Genomic DNA, 22870 nt, shown 5'->3' on the forward strand with positions numbered 1-22870 from the left:
ATTTAAACAGTTGACGTTCTATAATTTTATTTAATGCCAGTAACTGTTTTTTGCAGTGCCATTCAATGGTACAAGGTTCCATTTACCAGAGATTGTCATACCAGAGATAATATATTTAATGTTAATGGCTTCTTTTTTATGTATGCATATAGTTTTGTTTATCAAGCTGTGTTTTAGTCACCAAAACAGTTATTAAGTGTTAGAGTTAATTAGAAGCACAAGATAGCCTATTACTGAATTTACTTGTATCAAACCTTAGCATGCCAATTGTATATTTTGACTTGTCCTATAACATACACATATTCTAATGGAAGAATGAAATATGATTTAACTACGGAGTTTCTTTACACCAAACCTTAACATGACAATTACTGGTGCCATCACCTTAGAATGGTGAATTCTCCTATTTTAAATGAAAATTCTCTAACATTCTCATTAATTGAATATTCTTGAGAATATTCTCCAAAAGATTATTCTCGAGAATTTAACATCACTCTCTTTGCCACATGTTTACATTGCCGAATTTGCAAAGGTTGGCATAATGTATGTGGATTGGGCCCTCCAAACCACTCACAACTCAAACCCCTTTTGCACATGGCATGGAGATAAGAATAAGTCAGTGGCCACACATGTATGTCAGACAGAATGTAGACAGTTGGTAGGAATTTGTAGTCTTTTGATGATAAGGATATGAACTTCCTAGTGCAGGCATGGCCAAACTTGGCCCTCCAGCTGTTTTGGGACTACAACTCCCATCATCCCTAGCTAACAGGACCAGTGTTCAGGGATGATGGGAATTGTAGTCCCAAAACAGCTGGAGGGCCAAGTTTGGCCATGTCTACCCTAGTGGTTTAGTTTTCCCAGACAAATGGTAAGCCCCCAACCAAACCTGGGTTGCAAACTATGGTTAGTCTAAACCAGGGTTTCCCAAACTTAGGTCTCCGGCTGTTTTTTGAACTACAACTCCCACCATCCATAGCTAGCAGGACCAGTGGTGATGATGGGAATTCCAGTCCAAAAACAGCTGGAGACCCAAGTTTGGGAAATCCTGGTCTGAACCACAAATCTGGGTTGGGAGGTGTGGCTAAGCCCAGTCACGACTTAGCTCAACACTAAGCAGCAGAGCAAAAGGGGATGAGCAGAGTGGCTGCGCTGTCATGTCTGGGTGCCGGCCAGCCATGGTTAAACCATGGTTTGGCTTAGCCTGAGGCATGAACCATGACACTGACTGGCTGTGGTTTGCTGGGGTGTCCTCCAGGAGCCTTTCCCAGCCAGCAGGGATTGATCCTGGAATGCAGGAAACTCAGCTAAAGCATCCATGACAGATGGCCATCTCCAACCTTTGCTTAAAAACCTCTGAGGAAGGATAGTCCACCATCTCCTGTGGGAGACCGTGCCACTGCTGTACAGCTTCTACTGCCAGAAAGTTATTCCTGATGTTTATAGTTCAAATCTCCTTTCTTGTGTAACTTGAAGCCTTTGATTCGAGTCATACCCTCCAGAGCCCTTGGGACATCTGAAGATGGCTACCATTGGGCAGACAGCTCAGAAAGTAGAGCATGACCAGGGCTACCATACTTCAAAGGTCGAGTTGAAAGATGGAATTGACATGGGGTATGTGTGGGAATTTTCCAAAGGGCAGCGCTTTGTCCAAAATTTTGATGTACATTATCCCTAAAAGAAAATAAAAAAAGCTCAACCATTTTTGTGGTCTTCCAAAATAATAATGATGAAACTAGGCAACCCTTGTTGTTGTTGTTTAGTTGTTTAGTCGTGTCCGACTCTTCGTGACCCCATGGACCAGAGGACGCCAGGCACTCCTGTCTTCCACTGCCTTCCACAGTTTGGTCAAACTCACACTGGTAGCTTCAAGAACACTGTCCAACCATCTCGTCCTCTGTCGTCCCCTTCTCCTTGTGCCCTCCATCTTTCCCAACATCAGGGTCTTTTCCAGGGAGTCTTCTCTTCTCATGAGGTGGCCAAAGTATTGGAGCCTCAGCTTCAGGATCTGTCCTTCCAGTGAGCACTCAGGGCTGATTTCCTTAAGAATGGATAGGTTTGATCTTCTTGCAGTCCATGGGACTCTCAAGAGTCTCCTCCAGCACCATAATTCAAAAGCATTAATCCTTCGGCGATCAGCCTTCTTTATGGTCCAGCTCTCACTTCCATACATCATTACTAGGAAAATCTTAGCTTTTACTATACGGACCTTTGTTGGCAAGGTGATGTCTCTACTTTTTAAGATGCTGTCTAGGTTTGTCATTGCTTTTCTCCCAAGAAGCTGGCATCTTTTAATTTCGTGACTGCTGTCACCATCTGCAGTGATCATGGAGCCCAAGAAAGTAAAATCTCTCACTGCCTCCATTTCTTCCCCTTCTATTTGCCAGGCAACCCTACTACTTTTAAAAATAGGGCAGCCCTCATCCTTTCTGAAATATGGCAACTCTAAGCATGAGACTTAATCAAAGAGTCGTGGGTTCGAGTCCCATGCTGGGCAAAAGGTTCGGTTGGACAAATGACCCACGAAGGTCCCTTCCAATTCTACAACTCTGTGCTTCCAGATCTCCATTCGCTCTCCTCCAGATGCGCGTGCCCCTGCCCGAACCAGGCCACCCTTCCCCTCACGCCTCGCGGCTGCGCGCCCCCTGCTTCCCCGCTCGCTCGGCGCGAGGGATCGCGATAGCGGCGTCGGGGGCGCGCCTTCCCCGCCCCTCGCCTTCCCTTGGGGGCTGCCGTGCGCTCGCTCCGTGCGCGCGAGGAGCAGCGGCTGGCTGGGCTGACTGGGCTGGCCGGCGGGCGAAGGGAGGCGCGCTCCCAGCAGGCGGACTCAGTCGGCGCCGCCGCCGCCGCCGCGTTCCTCCCCTCGGGCAGCGTCCGCTCGCGGGAGGAGGAGGCGGAGAGGAGGCGGCAGCAGCAGCAGCTTCTCCGTCGCTCGACGTCCAGGGAGCCCGCAAGAAGGCAGCATCCTCGGGAAGCGCCGCCAGCAGCGTCCGCCACCTTCGCCAGCCGAAGAGGCGAGGGCGGCCACAAAGGGCTCTTTGTGCGGCGGCGGCCCCTTCGTCCTTCTCTCTTGGCCGGCGCCAGCATGGGGGCAGCCAGCGCCACCTTCGTAGCCGTGCTGGCGGCGTCCGCCTTCGTCCTCTTCCTCGACGCGGCAGGTAAGGCTGGAAGCGCCCCGACGGCGGCTCTCGGGCTGCAGCAGCAGCACCGCCGGTCTTACTCCGGAGTCGCCCCGACGGCTCGCCCGTTTCCCCGTCGGCCGACCCCCGACTTGCTCTCGAGTAGACCCGTGCCACGGGATGCCGTCGAGGGCGCGCGCCGCTCCAGAGCAGCCCCATTTATGTCTTGGGAGAGCACTCTGGACTCCCTCGGCTGGGAGGATTACTCTCGAGTAGCCCTGTGTAGACTTCGCCCCAAGAGGCGTCGAAAACCAGTTGCTGTCTAGGCAAAGGCGTGCAGGAGGAGTAAAAAGGCGATTTTATTTAATTTTTTAAACTCGGGAGTAGCCCGATCGGAATCCGTGGCAGCTCCGTCGAGGGGCGAACCGGTTGCACTCGAGTAGTCCTGCTTGATGCCTTTTCACCTCGGGTACAAGTTACGGCAGCCTTGCGGGGGGGGGGGGAGAGAGCCTAGGAAACTTGCCACCGCGCCCCCTAGAAAATAGTTTATCTAGGTAGGACTTTTGAAGCTTGTATGCTTACTCGGAAGTAAGTTACCTATGTAGGACTTTTGAAGCTGCGCCCTTTGTGTGCTTACTCGGAAGTAAGTTACCTATGTAGGACTTTTGGAGCGTTGCCCACTCGGAAGGAAAGCGCGCGGGGCGGCTCACTTCCCAGGATCCGCGCATCTTGAGGCGGAACAGTCCGTCTCCTTGGGTTACGCGAAGGATCGCCGTCGAATCTTGGGCTGTATTGTACTTAGCGCGCAGAAAGGCGCCCTGCAGAGTCCATTGGGGGCTGCTGCTCTCCTGAAGCACTATTGAACATTTACGTCCGTGCACTCGTGTTGGGAGTTGCCCTGCCAAACCCTTTCATCTGCAAAAGCCCAGCAGCGCCATCCTGCCCTCCTCTCTCTCCATCCCACCCCCAGCCCATTATACTTTATTGTGCAAAATAAAAACATCGCAGTATTCCCCACCGGGAGGGAGAGAAGATGGGATGGGGAAGGTGAGCATCATGATGCGTAATGGTGGTTTGGAAAGTTTGGTCAGAGTTGCGCGGCTCCATCCAGCATTACGCGCGCGCGCCCCCGCCTCTGTAGGAGACGTGAAGTTTTCACCTTGTGGAGTGAGGAATGGGGACAGGAGATGAGGAAATAAAGGGGATTTCCCTCCTTTTAATTCCACATTATTTTTTCAGTGGGGTGTTGGGAGAGGGCAGACAAAATGTTTTGGGAGCGGAGTGCCCGTCTCTTGCTTGGCGCTTCCAAGAAACCGAACCCATAATGGGCAGAAAGTCCATCACCATCCTCTTGCGGTGGGGATAGTGTGTTGTTGTTTTGGAGTTTTGCCCTTCTCCCTCCCCCCTTCCCACGAGTGCTTTTTGTGCTTTCGGAGAGTGCCATTTCCTGTGTGTTACCTGACTGACCTAACCCAGAAAGAGAGCAGAGAGGATCACAGAGCGGGGGGAGGGGGGGAAAGCCCGGGCGATCAGGAAACATTAGGATTCGGTTCAACAAGCCTTGCGATTGTTTGGAGAGCCTGAATTCAAGCGGCCCTATTAACATCTGACCTTGCACACTGGCTGGCTGCTGCTGTTGAATGCTTGCCAGCTCGTCCGGCATCTCTCTTTCTCCCTGCCTTAACAGCAGCAAGATTTATGGGAGCTCTCCGGAGAGGGAGGAGCCCGGAGTGTGCAGAGTGAATATGAGACTGGTGGAAGACTTAACAGTCCTTGCAAAAGCAATTGCCTGATCTTGCATTTTATGTCCAGCTGTGGATTTGTGGCGCTTTCTTCTCAGCCTTGCATTTTATCCCCTCCACCCCAGGCGCTGTTAAGACTTAGGTTAGACTGAGGCTTTGATCCTGGGGCAAAATAATTCTATGGCAAATTATCCTCTTTCCAAGTAATTTTTTTTTGTGTGTGGCTCCTTTGCACTCTTAACTTTGGCTAGATTTGCCCAGCAATGGCAGAGAGATAATACAAAGTCATTCCCCACACCTTTGAATCATGCTTAATCACTTGGCCGCGGGGTAATTTGGCAGGTAGCCAATGGAGCTTCCATTTGTTTGGTTTTATTTTTTTAAAAAATTGCATTAACTTGGATTGCCCTGAAAAGGGATCCCATCCCCAATAGAAAAATAACAGGCCCAAACTGCAGATTAGAGAGGGCCTGTTAATCAGTTGCATGTTTAAAAGAACTTTTCTCTTCCTTTTGTTGAACCCACTAATCCATTTACCTCCCCCCAGGAGGTGACAGATGCCTCGATTTCCTGTTATTCAGCTCCAGGGTCCCAGGGTCTTGCCATTTGTTGCTTTAGCATAGGGCAGGAGATAACATTTCTGGCTTTTTTTAGGGAAAACCTTATGGCTGCCTTGAAGGACTCAGGGCAAGGTTGCAAAATCAACAAGAGCTATATATATATATATATATATATATATATATATATATATATATATATATACACAAGTTGCAAGTACCCTGGATTCTCCACCTCCCTCCTGTGGGCTTTTGTCTCTGTTGGGGAGGCACTTTTATCATTCCCAGACTGAAATACCCCCAGGACTGAGAAATGGCTGAAAATATGATAGAAATTATGTGTGCCTGCTCTTTAAAAAGACTTGGGAGCTGCTGGAGTGAGGATGGCTGGCTGCTCTTGTTTGCTGGAAGTTCCAGGCACAAAGTGAGATATAACCTCCCACCCCAACCCCATTTCCTTTCAACAGCTGGATCTGTTTTAGGGGGCCAGCCCTAAAAGCTCCAAAAAATCTCCCGCCCCTTGTTTCTCACCGCAAGAGGTTCTCCTTCCTCCTTTGACAGATTTCAGGCAGCTCCCTTCACTCAGTGTCATAATGGAGCCCTGTTCTTTTTAACAAGAGTTACTTTTGCTCCGATAACTTGACTGACCTTTGTGCTATTATGAATAAATACTTGTTCTTCTTTTTCCTTAAAAAAAAATTAAAAATCACGGGGGAATGCCGTTTTTGCAAAATACTGGAAATATTTTGATTGAGAAATCAGCAAAGTTAGGGGTCAGCTTTCAAGTCTTTCCCCCAGAAGTGCCTTTTTATTTTTATTTTTAAGGAATCTCATGTCTCTTCCATCTGCAAAAACGTTCTCTGTGCGAGATTCTAAATTGCTGTTTCCAGGTAGTGGTCGCACCTTATTTACTGTGGAATGATTTGACTCTCTTAAAAAACAACATGTTGCACACAGCTTCAGATAGAGACGGGTTTGTTTGCTTTCTTCGGGGTATAGCCTCTTCGTGGGATGTGCTGGAAGTTTGTACTTCAAAGGGACAAAGAGTGCCAGCCTATTGAGTAGCGTAGAAAATATCCACATATGTTTGTGGTTTACTTTGACAAAATGACTCTTGCTGGGACTGGCCTCTCTGAATTTCAGTGCAATAAGTTTGCCTTACCAGCTGTGGGACTTAACACACTTTATACTTGAACAGGGATGGGTTGGTGCTGTGCAAGCTACTCTTGTTGACCACATGGAAAACTCTCCCATGTTAGACAGGGCATCCATAGATGTGCCCCAATTGCACAGAGATTTGCTTGCTTGATTTCTCTTTCCCTATTTTTGAGGGGCCTAATTTCACAAACCGAGCCTCCACATAATCAGACGCTCTTGTGGAGGTTTCGGCAAACATGATAGGCTATTTGCATGGTGATGGAGAAGCGTTTGTATTACACATGCACCATGGTTTCGTAATAACAGCGGTACCTCGGGTTAAGAACTTAATTTGTTCTGGAGAACCATTCTTAACCTGAAACTGTTCTTAACCTGAGGTACCACTTTAGCTAATGGGGCCTCCTGCTGCCGCCGTGCCACTGCCATGCGATTTCTGTTCTCATCCTGAAGCAAAGTTCTTAACCCGAGGTACTACAGTGGTACCTCAGGTTACATACACTTCAGGTTACAGACTCCGCTAACCCAGAAATAGTACCTTGGGTTAAGAACTTTGCTTCAGGATGAGAACAGAGCATGGGTACATGCTCCGGCGGTGCAGCGGCAGCGGCAGCGGGAGGCCCCATTAGCTAAAGTGGTCTTCAGGTTAAGAACAGTTTCAGGTTAAGAACAGACCTCCGGAACAAATTAAGTACACTGTAGTACCACTGTATTTCTGAGTTAGCGGAGTCTGTAACCTGAAGCGTCTGTAGCCCGAGGTACCACTGTAATGGTCCAGAAGATGGTATGATCTGGAGCTATAAAGCTAATTAAGTCACGGAAATTTACTGTTTCATCTTTATTTGGGGCTATACCCTAAATAAGTGGAGACTTAAGCCTTCCTCTTGATCCATAGGAGTGTAACTTGTACCTTCATGCCTTAATTGCAAAAAAAAAAAGTTAATTGGAAACATTAGGGAGAAAATGGGGTGCATTTCAGACTGATGTTTAGCACTGTTCACTCAGAAACAGTGTTCCCTTCACTCTTAACAGGGTTTACCTACTTAAAATTGCAGCATAATGTTCTGATCTTATGCACTTTTAGGGTGCTTCAGATGGGGGGTTAATACTGGAAACAGATTGTACTGATATTGCAAATCAGTCATGAGCAGCAGTATGGCTTCTTTTTAACTTTTACCCTATCCACAGAAAATGGGATATCTGGATTAAATAGGGAAAATACATGCTGAGTGACATTTTGATGCCAACAATCCCCCCCTCCCCCCAAAAAAGACACTGCAAAAACCAACAACTTGCATGACTGAAGAGCATTGTTATCACCGTAAACATTCATCTGGAGGCACTCTTTAATTCATTTTAGCTGTAAGTCCTCCTTCAGTCATACTCACCAGGCCACATGGGAGCTGCTTCTCTATGGTATAGCCTCACATATGTGTGTAAATATCACATGGATGTGGGCGTGCAGTTGTTTTCATTGATTGCATAGTCCATGGGTGGGCAAACTAAGGCCCAGGGCCCAGATCCAGCCCAATCGCCTTCTAAATCCGGTCCAGGAATCAGCATGTTTTTACATGAGTAGAACGTGTCCTTTTATTTAAAATGCACCTCTGGGTTATTTGTGGGGCCTGCCTGGTGTTTTTACATGAGTAGAATGTGTGCTTTTATTTAAAATGCATCTCTGGGTTATTTGTGGGGCATAGGAATTTGTCCATTTTTTTCTTCAAAATATAGTCCGGCCCGCCACAAGGTCTGAGGGAAAGTGGACCAGCCCCCTGCTGAAAAAGATTGCTGACTGCTGGCATAGTCCTTTTAAACCTAATAGTTACACCCCTTGGGGTGCCCATCAGATCACATGATCATTCCCATTCACATATGTACAGTCATACCTTGGTTCTTGAATGCCTTGTGACTCGAACGTTTTGGCTGCTGAACGCCATAAAACTGGAAGTGAGTTTTCCGGTTTGCGAATGGTCTTTGGAACCCAAATTTCCAACACGACTTCTGCGGCTTCCGATTGAGTGCAGGAAGCTCCTACAGCTAATCGGAAGCCCCGCCTCAGTTTTTGAACGTTTTCGGAAGTTGAACGGACTCCGTTCGACAACCAGGGTATGACTGTGCTGTAATAGGTGGCTTGATTTTTGTGGGTACATGGTGGAGCCCTAACAATGCAACCTTATGCTTGGCTACTCTGAAGTAAGTCCTATTAAGTGGAACTTACTGGCGCGCAAACCTTCTGAGCCAATGTTCCTGGGATCCAGCAGTTCATTCAAATAAATGTAGGCAAGTAAATGACATTGAATTAAAATACGGCTTGTCTTTTTTTTGGGTTCAATAGATTGTAATAGAACATGCTTTAAAGCAGCAACAAAACACCAATAATATCAAGGGGTCTATTCTGAGCATAACTAAGTCTGGAACCAACCTGTCGGATTACAACTGAGCAGTCCTATGCACATCTGAGTTGCACTGAAATTTTTGGAACTTATTCCTGAATGAATATGGCTATTGGATAACTAACACCATGAGTAATGCCACTTAGATTGTCATTCATTCAGTTTGTAATGGATGTTGTATTGCAGGCTTTAATGTGAAACCGTTTCACTAGTTACAAAAATCCATCTCCTTTGTTTTGCACTTAAATTGATAATGAAAGAATCTTAAGTTTGGGTCAAAGAAGCAGTTAAGACTTCCACTAAAAATAGTTCTTCCCAGGGCATGTGCTGGTTTTTGTGTGTTTTTTTAAGCAGTAGTTATGTCACAAATGCTGGGATTCCACAATCTTGTCTTTTGCGGAAAGCACAGAAATGTGGCGGTAGGGAAAGAATGGAAGATTGACAAACTTGTCAGATTAATCCTATTTAGGAAGCTTTCAGTTGTTTGCAGGAAAGCTGATCCTACTTTTAAAAAAATACATTTCACTCTGGGCAAGGTGTTAACAGCACTGAGTATTAGTCGGATGTATGGAAGCAATTTGATAACTAATTACAAAAAATGAGCATTCATGCTCTGGGTGGCTAAGATTAAAATGTAAAAAAGTTTTTGTTTCCTTGTGCTGCAAAATGTGCTTGATAAATGTGCCCTAGATTTCAGGCCTCTTGCGTGTAGTTTGGATACAACTGCCAAGTTAAAAGTTTGTATTCGGTGAACTCATAAGTTAGAAGCATGTAGCACCTGAAATATATAATTACATTCCAGAAAAGAATACTAAGTTTCTCTCAGAGCCCTGATCATTATAAGCATAGCTAACATCTTAAAGGCTACATCTAGCTAGTGTCCATGGTTTAGAATGTCTTTGAATTCTGATACGTTTGTTCCATATTTTACTGTTACTTTGGTTCAAATTCTGTTACTTTTGTAGTAGGCTTCCTTGTGTAAAGGAAGGAGGTGCAATTTAAGCTTGTTTGTTCTCCCTGGGCTTGTTTCTTTATAAAAGGAAGCTGTCATTAAGCTCAGTATGTCTGGAAAGTATGCAAGTACCCAAGTCTTTCTAATCCAGTGAGTACAAACTAGTTAGGGCTTCAAAGGGAACGAATGACAGGCTTTTGCTGCAATGAAAGAGGCAGCATTGTTTGTTAATCCTGTTTTTTATTGTTATTTAGACTGCTGGCTCCTGTAGCATACCCTGTAACCATTTGGAACAAATAGCAATTTGACATAAATGATCGTCTTTTCTTTGTGTTTTGACTGAACCATGGGAGAGGTTTGAAGTTAAAGGTCCCTTCCCAGCTTACCTTTTGTGCAACTTTTTGTCTGATTTTGAGTCTTTTGCCCTGCTTTCAACAACCTGGTACCCTACAGATATTTTGGGCTCAGTTCTTGGGAGTTGCGGTCCGAAACATCTGGGGGGCACCAAGTTGGTGGCGACTGATTTAGCCTGTTACATTTTGTATTTTAAAAAAATAACATGTAATTTAAAGTTTCCTCCAGCGCCCTCACTTCAAAACGAAACCTGTAGCTTATCAGAAGGTATTCTGTATTCATAGAAAAAGAAACAAATGTTTCTACTAGGTTAATGTTTCATTTTGAAATTTGCAAAGAGGTGGTTAGAATAACGTCAGCTTTCATGCTTTGACACATTTCAAGTTTTGAGAGATGCTTTGAGCTCTGCTTGGTTATTGGAAAAGCATCATACAAATATTGAATCAAATAACCTACCCTATTGAATACAGTGGTGCCTCGGGTTAAGTACTTAATTCGTTCCGGAGGTCTGTTCTTAACCTGAAACTGTTCTTAACCTGAAGCACTACTTAAGCTAATGGGGCCTCCTGCTGCCGCCATGCCGCCAGAGCACGATTTCTGTTCTCATCCTGAAGCAAAGTTCTTAACCCGAGGTACTATTTCTGGTTTAGCGTAGTCTGAAATGTATGTAACCTGAAGCATATGAAACCCGAGGTACCACTGTATGGCCAAATAAGCTAGTTAACACTGTGATTCCTTGCACACTTATTGACAGCTGCTTCAACTGTGTGGGGGAAATCCTCTTGATTTGCATATCTGGATGTATCTATATGACAGATGAAAATTTAAAAATAAATGTAGCCAGGTTGCCAAAATGTGATGAACTTGAATGAAAGGATCCTGTGAGACAATAGCAAGTTGTTTCATGGAAAGAGGTCATTGTTCGCTCAGTTTTCCCCCCTAATCCTTTTGAAGAAAGATATCTTCAAGAAAGCTCTTTGACTCTTGTGAATAGCAGCAGAAAAGAAAGCACTACTAAATTATCTTGCTGCTTTGATCACCAGAGATTGGTTGGTCAAGAGGCCCCTCCAACTTGGACCAAGCTGTTGGTGACAACATATGTCTATCACAATAATAATAATAATAATAATAATAATAATAATAATAATAATTTTATATACTGCTCTATCCCCGCAGGTCTCAGGGCAGTTCACATGATAAAATCACAATCTAAAGGCACAAAATAGATAATAGAAATAAAAACAAGAAGAACCCAATAATTCCCCCTCCCCAACACATTTTAAAAGGGTGTCAGCCAGCCAAGCGCTGCTACCATTCACCATATCAAACATTACCCCTATCAACCCATAAACCATCCCCCCTCAACAATATTGCAATAGTGCCCATAACTCCATGTGTAATAATTGGTGTATTTCCTTTTCTCTGACAAAAAAACGATTCCCTACTCCTTGGACCCCTTCTTCTGTTGCTGTGAACTCACAGTTTTCTTTCTTCCCTTCAGTTCCTTCTCTACCAGCCAGACTAAGAACATAGCAAGGTCAGGCATTTTCTGGAGCCCAAAGACTGGCAGCTGTGCTGTTATTTTTCCTTGGCATGGGAAGCCAAGAAGGTGGGAGGCAGCATGAGAGAATTTTCACATTGCACTGTCTTCTGCTTCTGGGATTTGGGGGTCAACTGAGAGCAAAACGTTGGAGGTCCCCTGCTCGCTTACGAATGGTGAGCTTTTTATAGAGCTGCCGTGGTATCACACTTGAAATAGACTTCTGAGTAGTCTACGGCTTCTTTCTTTCTCTCTGTCAGGCTTCTGTTGGAAGTTTTGATACCACTAGCAGCAGCTACTGCTGCTTTTTGGGGTGTGTGTGTGTTTGTTTAAATGATTGCGCAGTGACACTGCTGGTTTTTATTACGTTGTAGCAATTGTATTTTTTCCAATCCAGTTGATTGTGCAAGCCATTGCTTTTGCTTTTCTTTGACTGTAGATGGGCACGTACAGTGGTACCTTGGTTCTCACACTTAATCCGTTCCGGAAGGCCGTTCCAAAACCAAAGCGTTCTAAAACCAAGGCGCGCTTTCCCATTGAAAGTAATGCAAAATGGATTAATCCGTTCCAGACTTTTAAAAACAACCCCTAAAACAGCAGTTTAACATGAATTTTACTAACAAGACCATTGAGCCGTAAAATGAAAGCAATAATCAATGTACTGTACTATAAAATAAATAAGACAGTACTGTAGAACATAAAAATTATAATATTTTTTTCCCTTACCTGCACTGATGATAGTATTGTTTGGATGGGGGGCTTTTATCCATTTCCACAGTCACACAATCAATCAATCAATCAATCAATCAATCCGTAGCTGAACTGAGTTCCATACAGTCACAAAACCAAATTAACCAAAAAAGCCTCAAACACAAAAATGCAAAATAAATAGCAAAAACAGAAGCACCAAACTTAATCCATTCCAGAATTCTGTCTGACTTCCAAAATATTTGAAAACCAAGGTGCAGTTTCTGATTGGTGCAGGCACCCTGGAACAATAGCCGACAGCGTTTGGGAACTAAAGTACCACTGCAAAATGGAAGAAACCACTAACTCCCTGGGTAAACATTAATAGGATTATGATGCATTTGCATTATTGTATCTTCTTCTCCCCATGGTTAAACTAGCATTGAAAAGAACAGAGGTTGTGGTCTTCAGATTTAGCAATAGAAAGATAGAATTCAGTAGGATCGCCTACCGAACTGAAGCAAAACATACAATCTAAACAGGAACTTAGGATATTAGTTGATATGTGAATTGTGTTCTTCTCGCTTAATGTCCACTTAAGAAAGCAGATGGTAAAGGCTTTTCTTATATAGACATAGAAATTGTTTGTTTATTTATTAAAGTATTTCTTATACCATTATATCAACTACATTGTGGTGGTGTGCAACATTAAACTTAAAACACCATTGCAACAGTTCAGATAATCATTCAAGTGACTGGCTGATTAAAAAATAAATAAACAGCTGCAAAGGCCTGGTGGCATAAAAAAAGTATTCAAGAGACACCTGAAAGTCAAATACAAGGATACTGGGAAAAAAATTCTGTTCCACAGCATAGGATCAGCATCACTAAATGCCTGACTTCAAGTTAGAGGCCAATTGAGCCTCTGCAACACAGGGAATGCCTAACTGCATTGCTGCAGGTGACTGAGGTGGGATATAACTGCCCTTTAAAGATATCATGGACACAAGTTCAGGACTTTGTACATCAAAATAAGAACATTGAACCTGATCCGGTGTGCATGTTTTAGCAGAGGTGCCACATGCTCTAAGCCAGGCATGTCCAACCATAAGTTGCCTGAGATCTACCATCCAGTATCAAAAATGGGCAGTGATCTACCACACTCTTCCATGGCCATTCTTCAAGTTAAACATAATCTGACTGATCTTATGATAAAATTACAGTGGTATCTCGGGTTAAGTACTTAATTCATTCCGGAGGTCTATTCTTAACCTGAAACTGTTCTTAACCTGAAGCACCACTTTAGCTAATGGGACCTCCTGCTGCTGCTGCGCCGCCAGAGCATGATTTCTGTTCTCATCCTGAAGCAAAGTTCTTAACCTGAGGTACTATTTCTGGGTTAGTGGAGTCTGTAACTTGAAGTGTATGTAACCCAAGGTGTATGTAACCCGAGGTACCACTGTAATAACAAATGACAGCCACTTCCATAAAACCGGGAAAGTACGTCATAAATCAATATATTTTTAAAAAATACATACTTTGTGTACTTGTAATAACATAAGAAAATTACATTGAGGACAGGGCCCTACATAATCAGAACATGATGCAGGGATTGTTGTTCACAAAAGCTCATGCTGTAATAAATGTGTTAAGTCTTTAAAGTACCTCAGGACTCTAGCTGTTTTTCAGATGAGTCAGGGTTTCCCCCATACAGTGGACTCTTGGGTTAGCATAACTTTTGGGTTGTGAATGCGGCAAACCCAGAAGTATATCCAGTTTTTGCCATGCGCACATGCGCAGAAGTGCTTTCTCGCGCCTCGCACATGCGCAGAAGCGGCGCCTCATGTTGCAGACTTTTCGGGGGTACGTAAGAACGAATGTGTTAAGTTTGTATCTGAAGGGTCCACTGTATTTCGAAACAGAAATTGGGTAAACTGAACTGCAGAGTTGACAGCCTTCAAGCACCAGCTGAAGAACTGGATGAAACCCGTAGAATTCCCCTGGATCCAACCCACCCCTTCCTTCCTTTTGAGTAAACCTAAACCAGCCCTTTCTCTCTCTGAGGAGCGAACACGCAGGGCTGCACACCCACCCTTGCACTTCTCCCCTCGTGGGTGGGATGGCAGCAGCCAGCAAGGATCCCCCACTCCCTTGCACGTGTTTACTTGGGAGTAAGCCTTGTTGCACTCAGTGAGAGAGCTCATCGTTTTACAGCGGGGAGGGGAGGCAAGGCAGTCCTCTCCTCGAGGGCTGGATCCTGGAATGTCCAGCACCACCTCTCTCTCTCTCTCTCTCTCTCTCTCTCTCCCTCCCTCCCTCCCTCCCTCCCTCTCCAAACCAGCCCTTTCTCTCGAGGAGCCAACGCGCAGGCTTCTCTCTCTTGCCCAGCCTCTCCGTCTGCATATGCCTCCACCCAGGGCTGTCTTAAGCATATGCTGTGCTGGGGTGCAAAGATCTGCCCAGTGCCCCCCCCCAGTCCCAGGTGCACAGTCCCAGGTGCACAGGAAGGCGGAGCCGGCCGGCCGGCCGCCTCAGGGTCTTGCTGATTTGGTCACCCCCGAACTTGCGGCGCAGAGCCGCCCGCAGCAGAAGAGCTCTGACTGACAGGCGGGCTCTTCCCCGGATTCAACTCTTGGGCCACAGACTCTCAGCCTGGCGCCCTTAAGAGCCCAGTGCCTGGGTGCCCCACACCCTTAGCGCCTATGGGTAAGATGGCCCTGCCTCTGCCCTCTTCGTGCCTGCTTGCTTCTCCTCCTCCATAGAGCGTGGGCTCTGAGAAAGGGCTGTTTTTTTGAGGGGGGAGAGAGATTGACAGATCGCCAAGAAACAATATAGTTAAAGCTATGGTTTTCCCAGTAGTGATGTACGGAAGTGAGAGCTGAACCATAAAGAAGGCTGATCGCTGAAGAATTTATTCTTTTGAATTATGGTGCTGGAGGAGACTCTTGAGAGTCCCATGGACTGCAAGAAGATCAAACCTATCCATTCTTAAGGAAATCAGCCCTGAGTGCTCACTGGAAGGACAGATCCTGAAGCTGAGGCTCCAATACTTTGGCCACCTCATGAGAAGAGAAGACTCCCTGGAAAAGCCCCTGATGTTGGGAAAGATTGAGGGGATGGCAGAGGACAAGGTGGTTGGACAGTGTTCGCGAAGCTACCAGCATGAGTTTGACCAAACTGGGAGGCAGTGGAAGACAGGAGTGCCTGGTGTGCTCTGGTCCATGGGGTCACAAAGAGTCAGACACAACTAAATGACTAAACATCATCATCAGCATCATCATCAACAACAACAACAACAACAACAAGTCGATCCCGATCGACCTGTTGGACAATGCTGCTCTAAGCCCTCTTCCCCCATCCACATTATGCTGTAAATGGGGTTTATTGACAGCCAGGTAAACAATGCTTTTTTTGGAAAGCCAGGTAAACAGTGCTGTTTACACATGCCACCCTGCTCCTGGGTTAAATGTGCTGTTGAAACATCATGGAATCCCATGTACGTTTCCTAGCACCTTCCTGTGAGCCGCAGCCTGGCAGCAAGGGTTAAATATGCTGCTCCTTTAAGATAAGAAGAACTCTGCATGATAAGAGCTTCTTTTTCAAAGTTGCTGCTCTGTCTGACTCTCTGTTGCTTGCTCTCCCAGTAGTCAGTTTCGTCCCTACTTTTAAAAGTATAAATTTAAAATATTTTACTGCAAGGATTCCGCCGCTGCAAAAAGTTTTGAGAACCACTGAATTACCTGTTTTGTGCCTGCCTTTAGTTACAAGCAATTCAAAAGCTTGCATATCCCGCATTACCCAACTTCTAAATACATCCCCTAATAGCTGTAACTTGAACATTTTCTTCAGTAGTTTAGGCCAATCCTGCTTGAATGTGCTAGACTAGTTTTAAGCCATTCAGTAACAGTTCATCTGGTAAGTATTATTTCACAGTGAAGTGGCTGCTGTAACTGAATTTGCTTGCTTTTCCCAATTTAATGCCCTGACATTATTTTTCTATACTTTTGTGTATTTAACTAGAAGGCTTTGCATGCTGCGTAAAGAAAAGATAAATTCAGCCAGGGTTCTGCAGCAGGTTAGAGTTGGGATTAATTGAGTGTGAAAGTTAACTTTTCAACACAGGCCTCATAACTGTCTAACTGAATCATAAAACTATCCCAGAAAATGTTTTATTTTTTGCATTGTGAAGATCATTCATAATATTTTTCAGGTTCAGAACATTTAATATGGAAGTAGTTAATAGGTTTTTTTTAAAAAAAGTTCAAATTAAAATTGCATCAAGTGAATTCAGATTTTCCTCTAGGGTGCTTCTGGGCATGTGATGATGACCATTCAATGATCTTGTTCAAGATGGGTCTCTTGTCTGTTGCAAGCCAGTTGTGCTTAGTATACTTGCCCATGAGTATACAGTGCCTGGATGATCACATCTGGGTGTAATAAGCTGAAATATGAACGAGCCATTTGGCGCCACACACAACCCCATTGCTCTTCTTCCTGAGCAAAGAAACCACCAAACCAGAAAGCTTTTAATTTACAATACTTTTCTGTATTCCCCAAACCAGGAAGCTATGGTTGATAGCTTCAGAACAAGCCAAGATATCAAGCCATTGATTGAAGATGGCTTAACATCCAACTTTTTTCTGAAGTTGTGAACTATGGTTTACGAGTTTGGACAAAAGGGGAACCTGTAATTAATGGAATACTTTCTGGATGATGAATGGGCTTTGTGTGCACCCCAAAACCTTGTTCCCATCTCAGCTTATTAAGCTGCAATATGATTTTCTGAACACTCCCATTGTGTGCATCACATGCTATCAAATGGTATTTTTACAGTGCTTACCGCTGTGTGCTGGGCTGTCAATTCTACACCTGGTCAAAGATGCATGAAATGGCTTGTTGTCTTTGCACATAAACTTTTCAGAACACTCCATGCTCAGAAGTTATATAAAATGTGCTCTTTTTCAATTGGCCTGACAGGCAGAAGGTTCTTTCTTGATGATGATGATAATGATAATAATAATAATAATGATGATGATGATGATGATGATAATAATATATTTATACCCTGCCCATCTGGCTGGGTTTCCCCAGCCACTTCTTCCTTTCCTTAAATAAATTTGTATTACATCTAGTTTTCAGGAATCTGGCAAATTTTTTTTAAAAAACCATTGTTGATTATAGCCCTGAATGAGTTTTAAGTGCACTTAGGAATAAGTGTCATAAAGAAGAAATGTAAGTGATATTTAAACAACAATACATTGAACCAATGAATTCAATTTACATGAAAGGAGATTCTGACTAAACATCAGGAAAAACTTTCTGGCAGTAAGAGCTGCTTGACAGGGGAAAGGACTCCCTCGGGAGGTTGTGGACTCTCCTTCATTTGAGGTTTTTAAGCAGAAGTTGGATGGCCATCTGCCATGGGTGCTTTAGCTGTGATTCCTCCATTGTAGGGGGTTGGATTAGATTGGGGTCAGCAAACCAAGGCCCGGGGAGCGGATCAGGCTCAATTGCCTTCAGGATCCAGCCTGCAGACTGTCCCTGGATCGGTGTGGGGATTCTGTTCATTCGGGCTGCACCATGTTTTTCCTGCACCATTCCATTTCTCCCCCTCTCCCTCACACACACCGCAGCGCCTCCTCCTCCCTCCCTCCTCCTGGCTTCTCCCTGCCCTGCCTAGAGGAGGAAGGGGGCTGGACTGAGCTGGCCGAGCACCATTTTAAGCAGCCCCTCTCTGGAGCCAGCTCTTTCGCGCCGCTCATCTTCCTTCCTTCCTTCCTTCCTTCCGCCGCCGCCCTGGTGCTCCTGTGGACCAGAGAGCGGAGTGTATGAGCTAGCTCTGCCTACCCATGAGACGCAGCAGCAGCGATGGTGGCGGCAGCCCCAGGGAAGGTAAGCGCAGTGGCTGGGGCTGGGGGGTGGGGAGGAGGACTACTTGCCCCCCCATGCCTCTTCTTCCAGCTCCCCCCTGGTGCCGATTCTCCAGCCCACCACATGGTCTGAGTGGGCAGTGGCGTAGCGTGGGGGGTGCAGGGGGGGCCAGCCGCACCGGGCGCAACATCTGGGGGTTAGGGTTAGGGGGCGCAAATCCACGGGTTAGGGGGCGCAAATCCACGGGTTAGGGGGCGCAAATCCACGGGTTAGGGGGCGCAAATTACTTGCCTTGCCCCGGGTGCTGACAACCCACGCTACGCCACTGGTCTGAGGGACAGTGGACTGGCCCGTGGATAAAAAATTTGCCGACCCCTGGACTAGATGGACCCCAGGGTCCCTTCCAATTCTACAGTTATATGATTTTATAGGGAAACTAGTATAGTAATACTATGAAGACTAACAGATTTATTATGGCATAAGTAGTAATTTACTAGAGCCACTTTATCCTGTGCATGAAGTGTAAGCCTCACTTGCAAGTACAGTGGTACCTCGGGTTAAGTACTTAATTTGTTCCGGAGGTCCGTACTTAACCTGAAACTGTTCTTAATCTGAAGCACCACTTTAGCTAATGGGGCCTCCTGCTGCTGCCGCGCCACCGGAGCACGATTTCTGTTCTCATCCTGAAGCAAAGTTCTTAACCTGAAGCATTATTTCTGGGTTAGTGGAGTCTGTAACCTGAAGCGTATGTAACCTGAAGCGTATGTAACCTGAGGTACCACTATATACATACATGAAGGAATTGCAAGCAGTGAGGTCAGAAGAAAAAGAAAAGACAGAGAGTGACAATTTAAGTAGACATAGATGGGCAACCAGGTTGCCATTGGCTTGTCTAGATCTTCTTCCATGTTAGTCTGCTCCCTTCCCCAGATTTCCCAGTAAATGATCTTCGGCTTTTCTGTCAGCAGGCAGGTTTGATCATTTGGGGTCCTTGTCCCTGTGTAACCCAACTCATGAGTGATGTAGCTAACAAAGGCGTGGCTTGCTTTAAACTCATGCCATGCCTATGTGGTTCTCATTGTTTTGACTCCCAATCCCACATCTTTCCTGTTGTGGTCAGAGGATGCCTTTGTGTTTTTAAAGCATTTCCTAAGCTCTCGAGAATTACAGTTCTTTCATTCTTTTTTAGGTGGGGGAGGTAGTAGCTATAATTAATAGGTGTGGTGAGAATTATTCTACAGTTGTACCTCGGCTCCTGAACACCTTGGGAGTCAAACGTTCTGGCTGCTGAACAATAGAAAACTGGAAGTGAGTATTCTGGTTTTTGAACATTCTTTTGGAAGCCGAACGTCCGACAGGGCTTCCACGGCTTCCGATTGGCTGCAGGAGCTTCCTGCAGCCAATCAGAAGCCGCGCTTTGGAAGTCAAACGTTTTGGAAGTCGAATGGACTTCCAGAACGGATTCTGTTCAACTTCTGAGGTACGACTGTATATGTGTACATAAGGGGACATAGCTCAGGTATTTTGTATACATAAGGTACCAGGCTCACTTTCTAGAATCTCCATTTAAACTTGCAGCGGTTCTCAACCTGTGGGTCCCCAGATGTTGTTGGACTACAACTCCCATCATCCCTGAGCTCTGGCCTTCCTAGCTAGGGGTGATGGGAGTTGTAGTTCAGCAACATCTGGGGACCCACAGGTTGAGAAAGGCTGAAAACTTTAAAGGATCTCAGTGCCGCCATGATCTGGGAGAGCCACGGCCTTCTCTGAGCTTGGTACAGTGGGTGGGATTCTGTCAGAAGAAGAAGAAGAAGAAGAAGAAGAAGAAGAAGAAGAAGAAGAAGAAGAAGAAGAAGAATAGAGCTTGCTAGTGGACCCTGAATTTCTGGACCTCAATTCCATCAGTGTCAACACCATAGATATAGATGTATGTAATGCCTTTTTCATAGCCTGTTAGTCCTGGCTTTTGCCAAGCCTAGGGGCAAGTTCCTGGAAGTGAAGTGAAGTCTGACTGCTGCATTGTGGGGTATCTGGAAGGTAGAGATGTGACAGGAAAGCAAAGTGACAGCAGAATTTCAGTATTGCACAGATCAAGGAGAAAGCCTGACTATGGAAGCACATGCAAGGCGTTACCAAGTTACTTTCTCTGTTCTGTTAATATCTTGCAGCTTCCTGCTCTGGGCAGAGTTGAGTCGCTGTGTTGAATCATGCAGTCAACACAAGATAATATCACCAAGGCAGCCATCTGTAAACAAACAATAAACATCCATAAAAAATGGCAAAAGTAGTTTCCCCTCCCCCAAATAGGTTTTATCTCGATTGCAGTAGTCATTGTAAGAAAGCTAAAGGACCCCTGGATGGTTAAGTCCGGTCAAAGGCAACTATGGAGTTGTGTGGCTCATCTCGCTTTCAGGCCAAGGGAACCAGCATTTGTCCACAGACAGCTTTCTGGGTCATGTGGCCAGCAGGACTAAACCGCTTCTGGCGCAATGGAACACCGTGACGGAAACCAGAGTGCACAGAAACGCCGTTTACCTTCCCGCCACAGTGGTACCTATTTATCTACTTGCACTGGTGTGCTTTCGAACTGCTAGGTTGGCAGGAGCTGGAAGAGAGCAACACCCTGTTGTGCAGATTCGAACCACCGACCTTCTGATTGACAAACCTAAGAGGCTCAGTGGTTTAGACCACAGTGCCACCAGCTTCCCTAGTAGTCATTGTATCGCCACTCTGTTCACTGTTTTATTGTGTTGAATCATGCCTGATATCTCTCAGGTTCCAGGTTCAGCACCCATGGTCAGCTGGAATCCTGGTGTTGCCCATATGTACCCAGTTCACTCATTCTCTCCTTATGTGTATTGCGGGGTGAAGGTCTGCTGCGGAACTGGGTTCTAATCCACACAGGGAGGTATTTGACAACAGCAGGCTGTCCATTTATCCTCCAATGCATTGTGTGTAGGGGACAGGGGGCTTGGAGGAACCGTACGGGGATGTGTATTTGAACAGAACAAACTCCCCATAGCAGACACTCAGACTCGAACACATGCCCCCACATGCGGGAATGGTAACCAGTGGAGGTAGAGCCAATGGGTTTCTCCTCTACGCCTTCTGTGATGATAATTCTGTGTGAGCGGAGAATGAGTGAATATGTTGAGCTGGACTTTAGTAAAGTCACCACAGTGACCCCGGAATATTTGTTTCCTGGATAGCTGCAGACCGTTCACACTCCATGTGTGAAGTAGGATTTGTTGGTTCCAGTGTGCATCAACTTTGCACTTCTAATGACCTTTCTCTGCCATTTGTTGTCTCCTCACCAGATTCGGGGAGAGCCTTTTGAAGTTCCTTGTGATTTCCCTGTCCTGAAGAATTTGGCGTCATCTGCAAAGCTGGGCTCCTTTATAACACACACCTTACTTCATCTAATTGATGAATTAGTGAAATAGGGCAGGTTGCCATTTTTAATTTGTTTATTTGTTCCATTGTTTTATAGGAAGGTGTGTATGCAAGGAGTCCTACTGCTCTTTATCTTTGAACTGACAGAGTTGGTCTCTCTTCTGATTCTGAGTTAGTCACATCAGATCAGAGACTGCCAAATGGTAATAAAATTTACATTGGAAAAATGTCCAAAGTTTTATTTCTTCTACCTTGTCCCATTGTCTTCCCTCACTGGTCTTTTCTTTTGCAAGGGTTATGGTTTACATTGCCTTTCGTAAAACGAGAGAGAGGGTGCAAAAAAGTACAAAAACGTGTTCGTTGTTTTAACATTCTGTCGTATAATGAATTATCCTGCATTGGTCATAGTTTGGTGGTTAAGAAGAGACTAATGAAGTGATAAGTATCTCTACTCTGGTCAGTTTAGCCTCTGGAATGGGGGAGAAAAAATAATTTATTTGTTAATTGAAGCTCAGGGCAACTTTAAATTGTACTTTAAGATGAAATGAAAAAAAAATAAACATCTCTTCAGACATTCCTTTATTTGCTGTGAGCTAATGCAAGTTAACCTTTAAATAGGAAAAAAACCAATATTTTTAGCTATAGGATAACATACATGGCTTCTCCTTCCAGCAAGTTAGAATGCAGAATTTTTTTATTTTTTTTTACGTCTTATGCAGTTGAGTATATTTCCTAACTACAGAAGGTTTTTGCATTTGCTTGGCTGTTAGATGTTATACATTTGTGGAGAATGTCTTCCAGCACCATCAGCTGAACTTACCCAAACCAGTTTAAATTTGTTTCTGAGAGAGTCTGTGCTCTAAGGGGCTTCAGTCCAGTGAAAATATCTAAATAAAATAACCATCATTTAATTTCCATTACATTAAGGGCTGGTTCAAATGATGGTGAAGGAGGAAATACCATCTAGTAGGTATATATATGACAGTGCACTTACCCTTCTTTGACACCCCTCCCCCCAAAAAGACAGTCTGTATAAGGTTGAAAGCTGTTAGTTTGCTAAACTGTGTTTCCATGGGATGATCTGGTGGAAGTTGTGGCAAATACCAG

General features: G+C 45.0%; 1 protein-coding gene across 2 annotated transcripts in view; it reads left to right on the forward strand.

Annotated features, from left to right (window-relative positions):
- Positions 1-2807: 2807 nt before the first annotated feature.
- Positions 2808-22870, forward strand: part of ROR2 (receptor tyrosine kinase like orphan receptor 2) — a 154311-nt gene continuing 134248 nt past the window's right edge. The window contains exon 1 of one of the 2 annotated variants that reach the window (XM_083576693.1): positions 2808-3158. In XM_083576693.1, coding sequence (XP_083432819.1) covers positions 3086-3158 — 73 coding nt within the window. In that variant the 5' untranslated portion in view covers positions 2808-3085. Of the gene's footprint in view, positions 3159-4147; positions 4167-22870 lie in introns of those variants that run through there. The other variant, XM_083576692.1, reaches the window with a different exon arrangement.

The sequence above is a fragment of the Podarcis filfolensis genome, assembly GCF_964270895.1.
Source record: "Podarcis filfolensis genome assembly, chromosome: 11".
Classification (NCBI taxonomy): Eukaryota; Metazoa; Chordata; class Lepidosauria; order Squamata; family Lacertidae; genus Podarcis; species Podarcis filfolensis.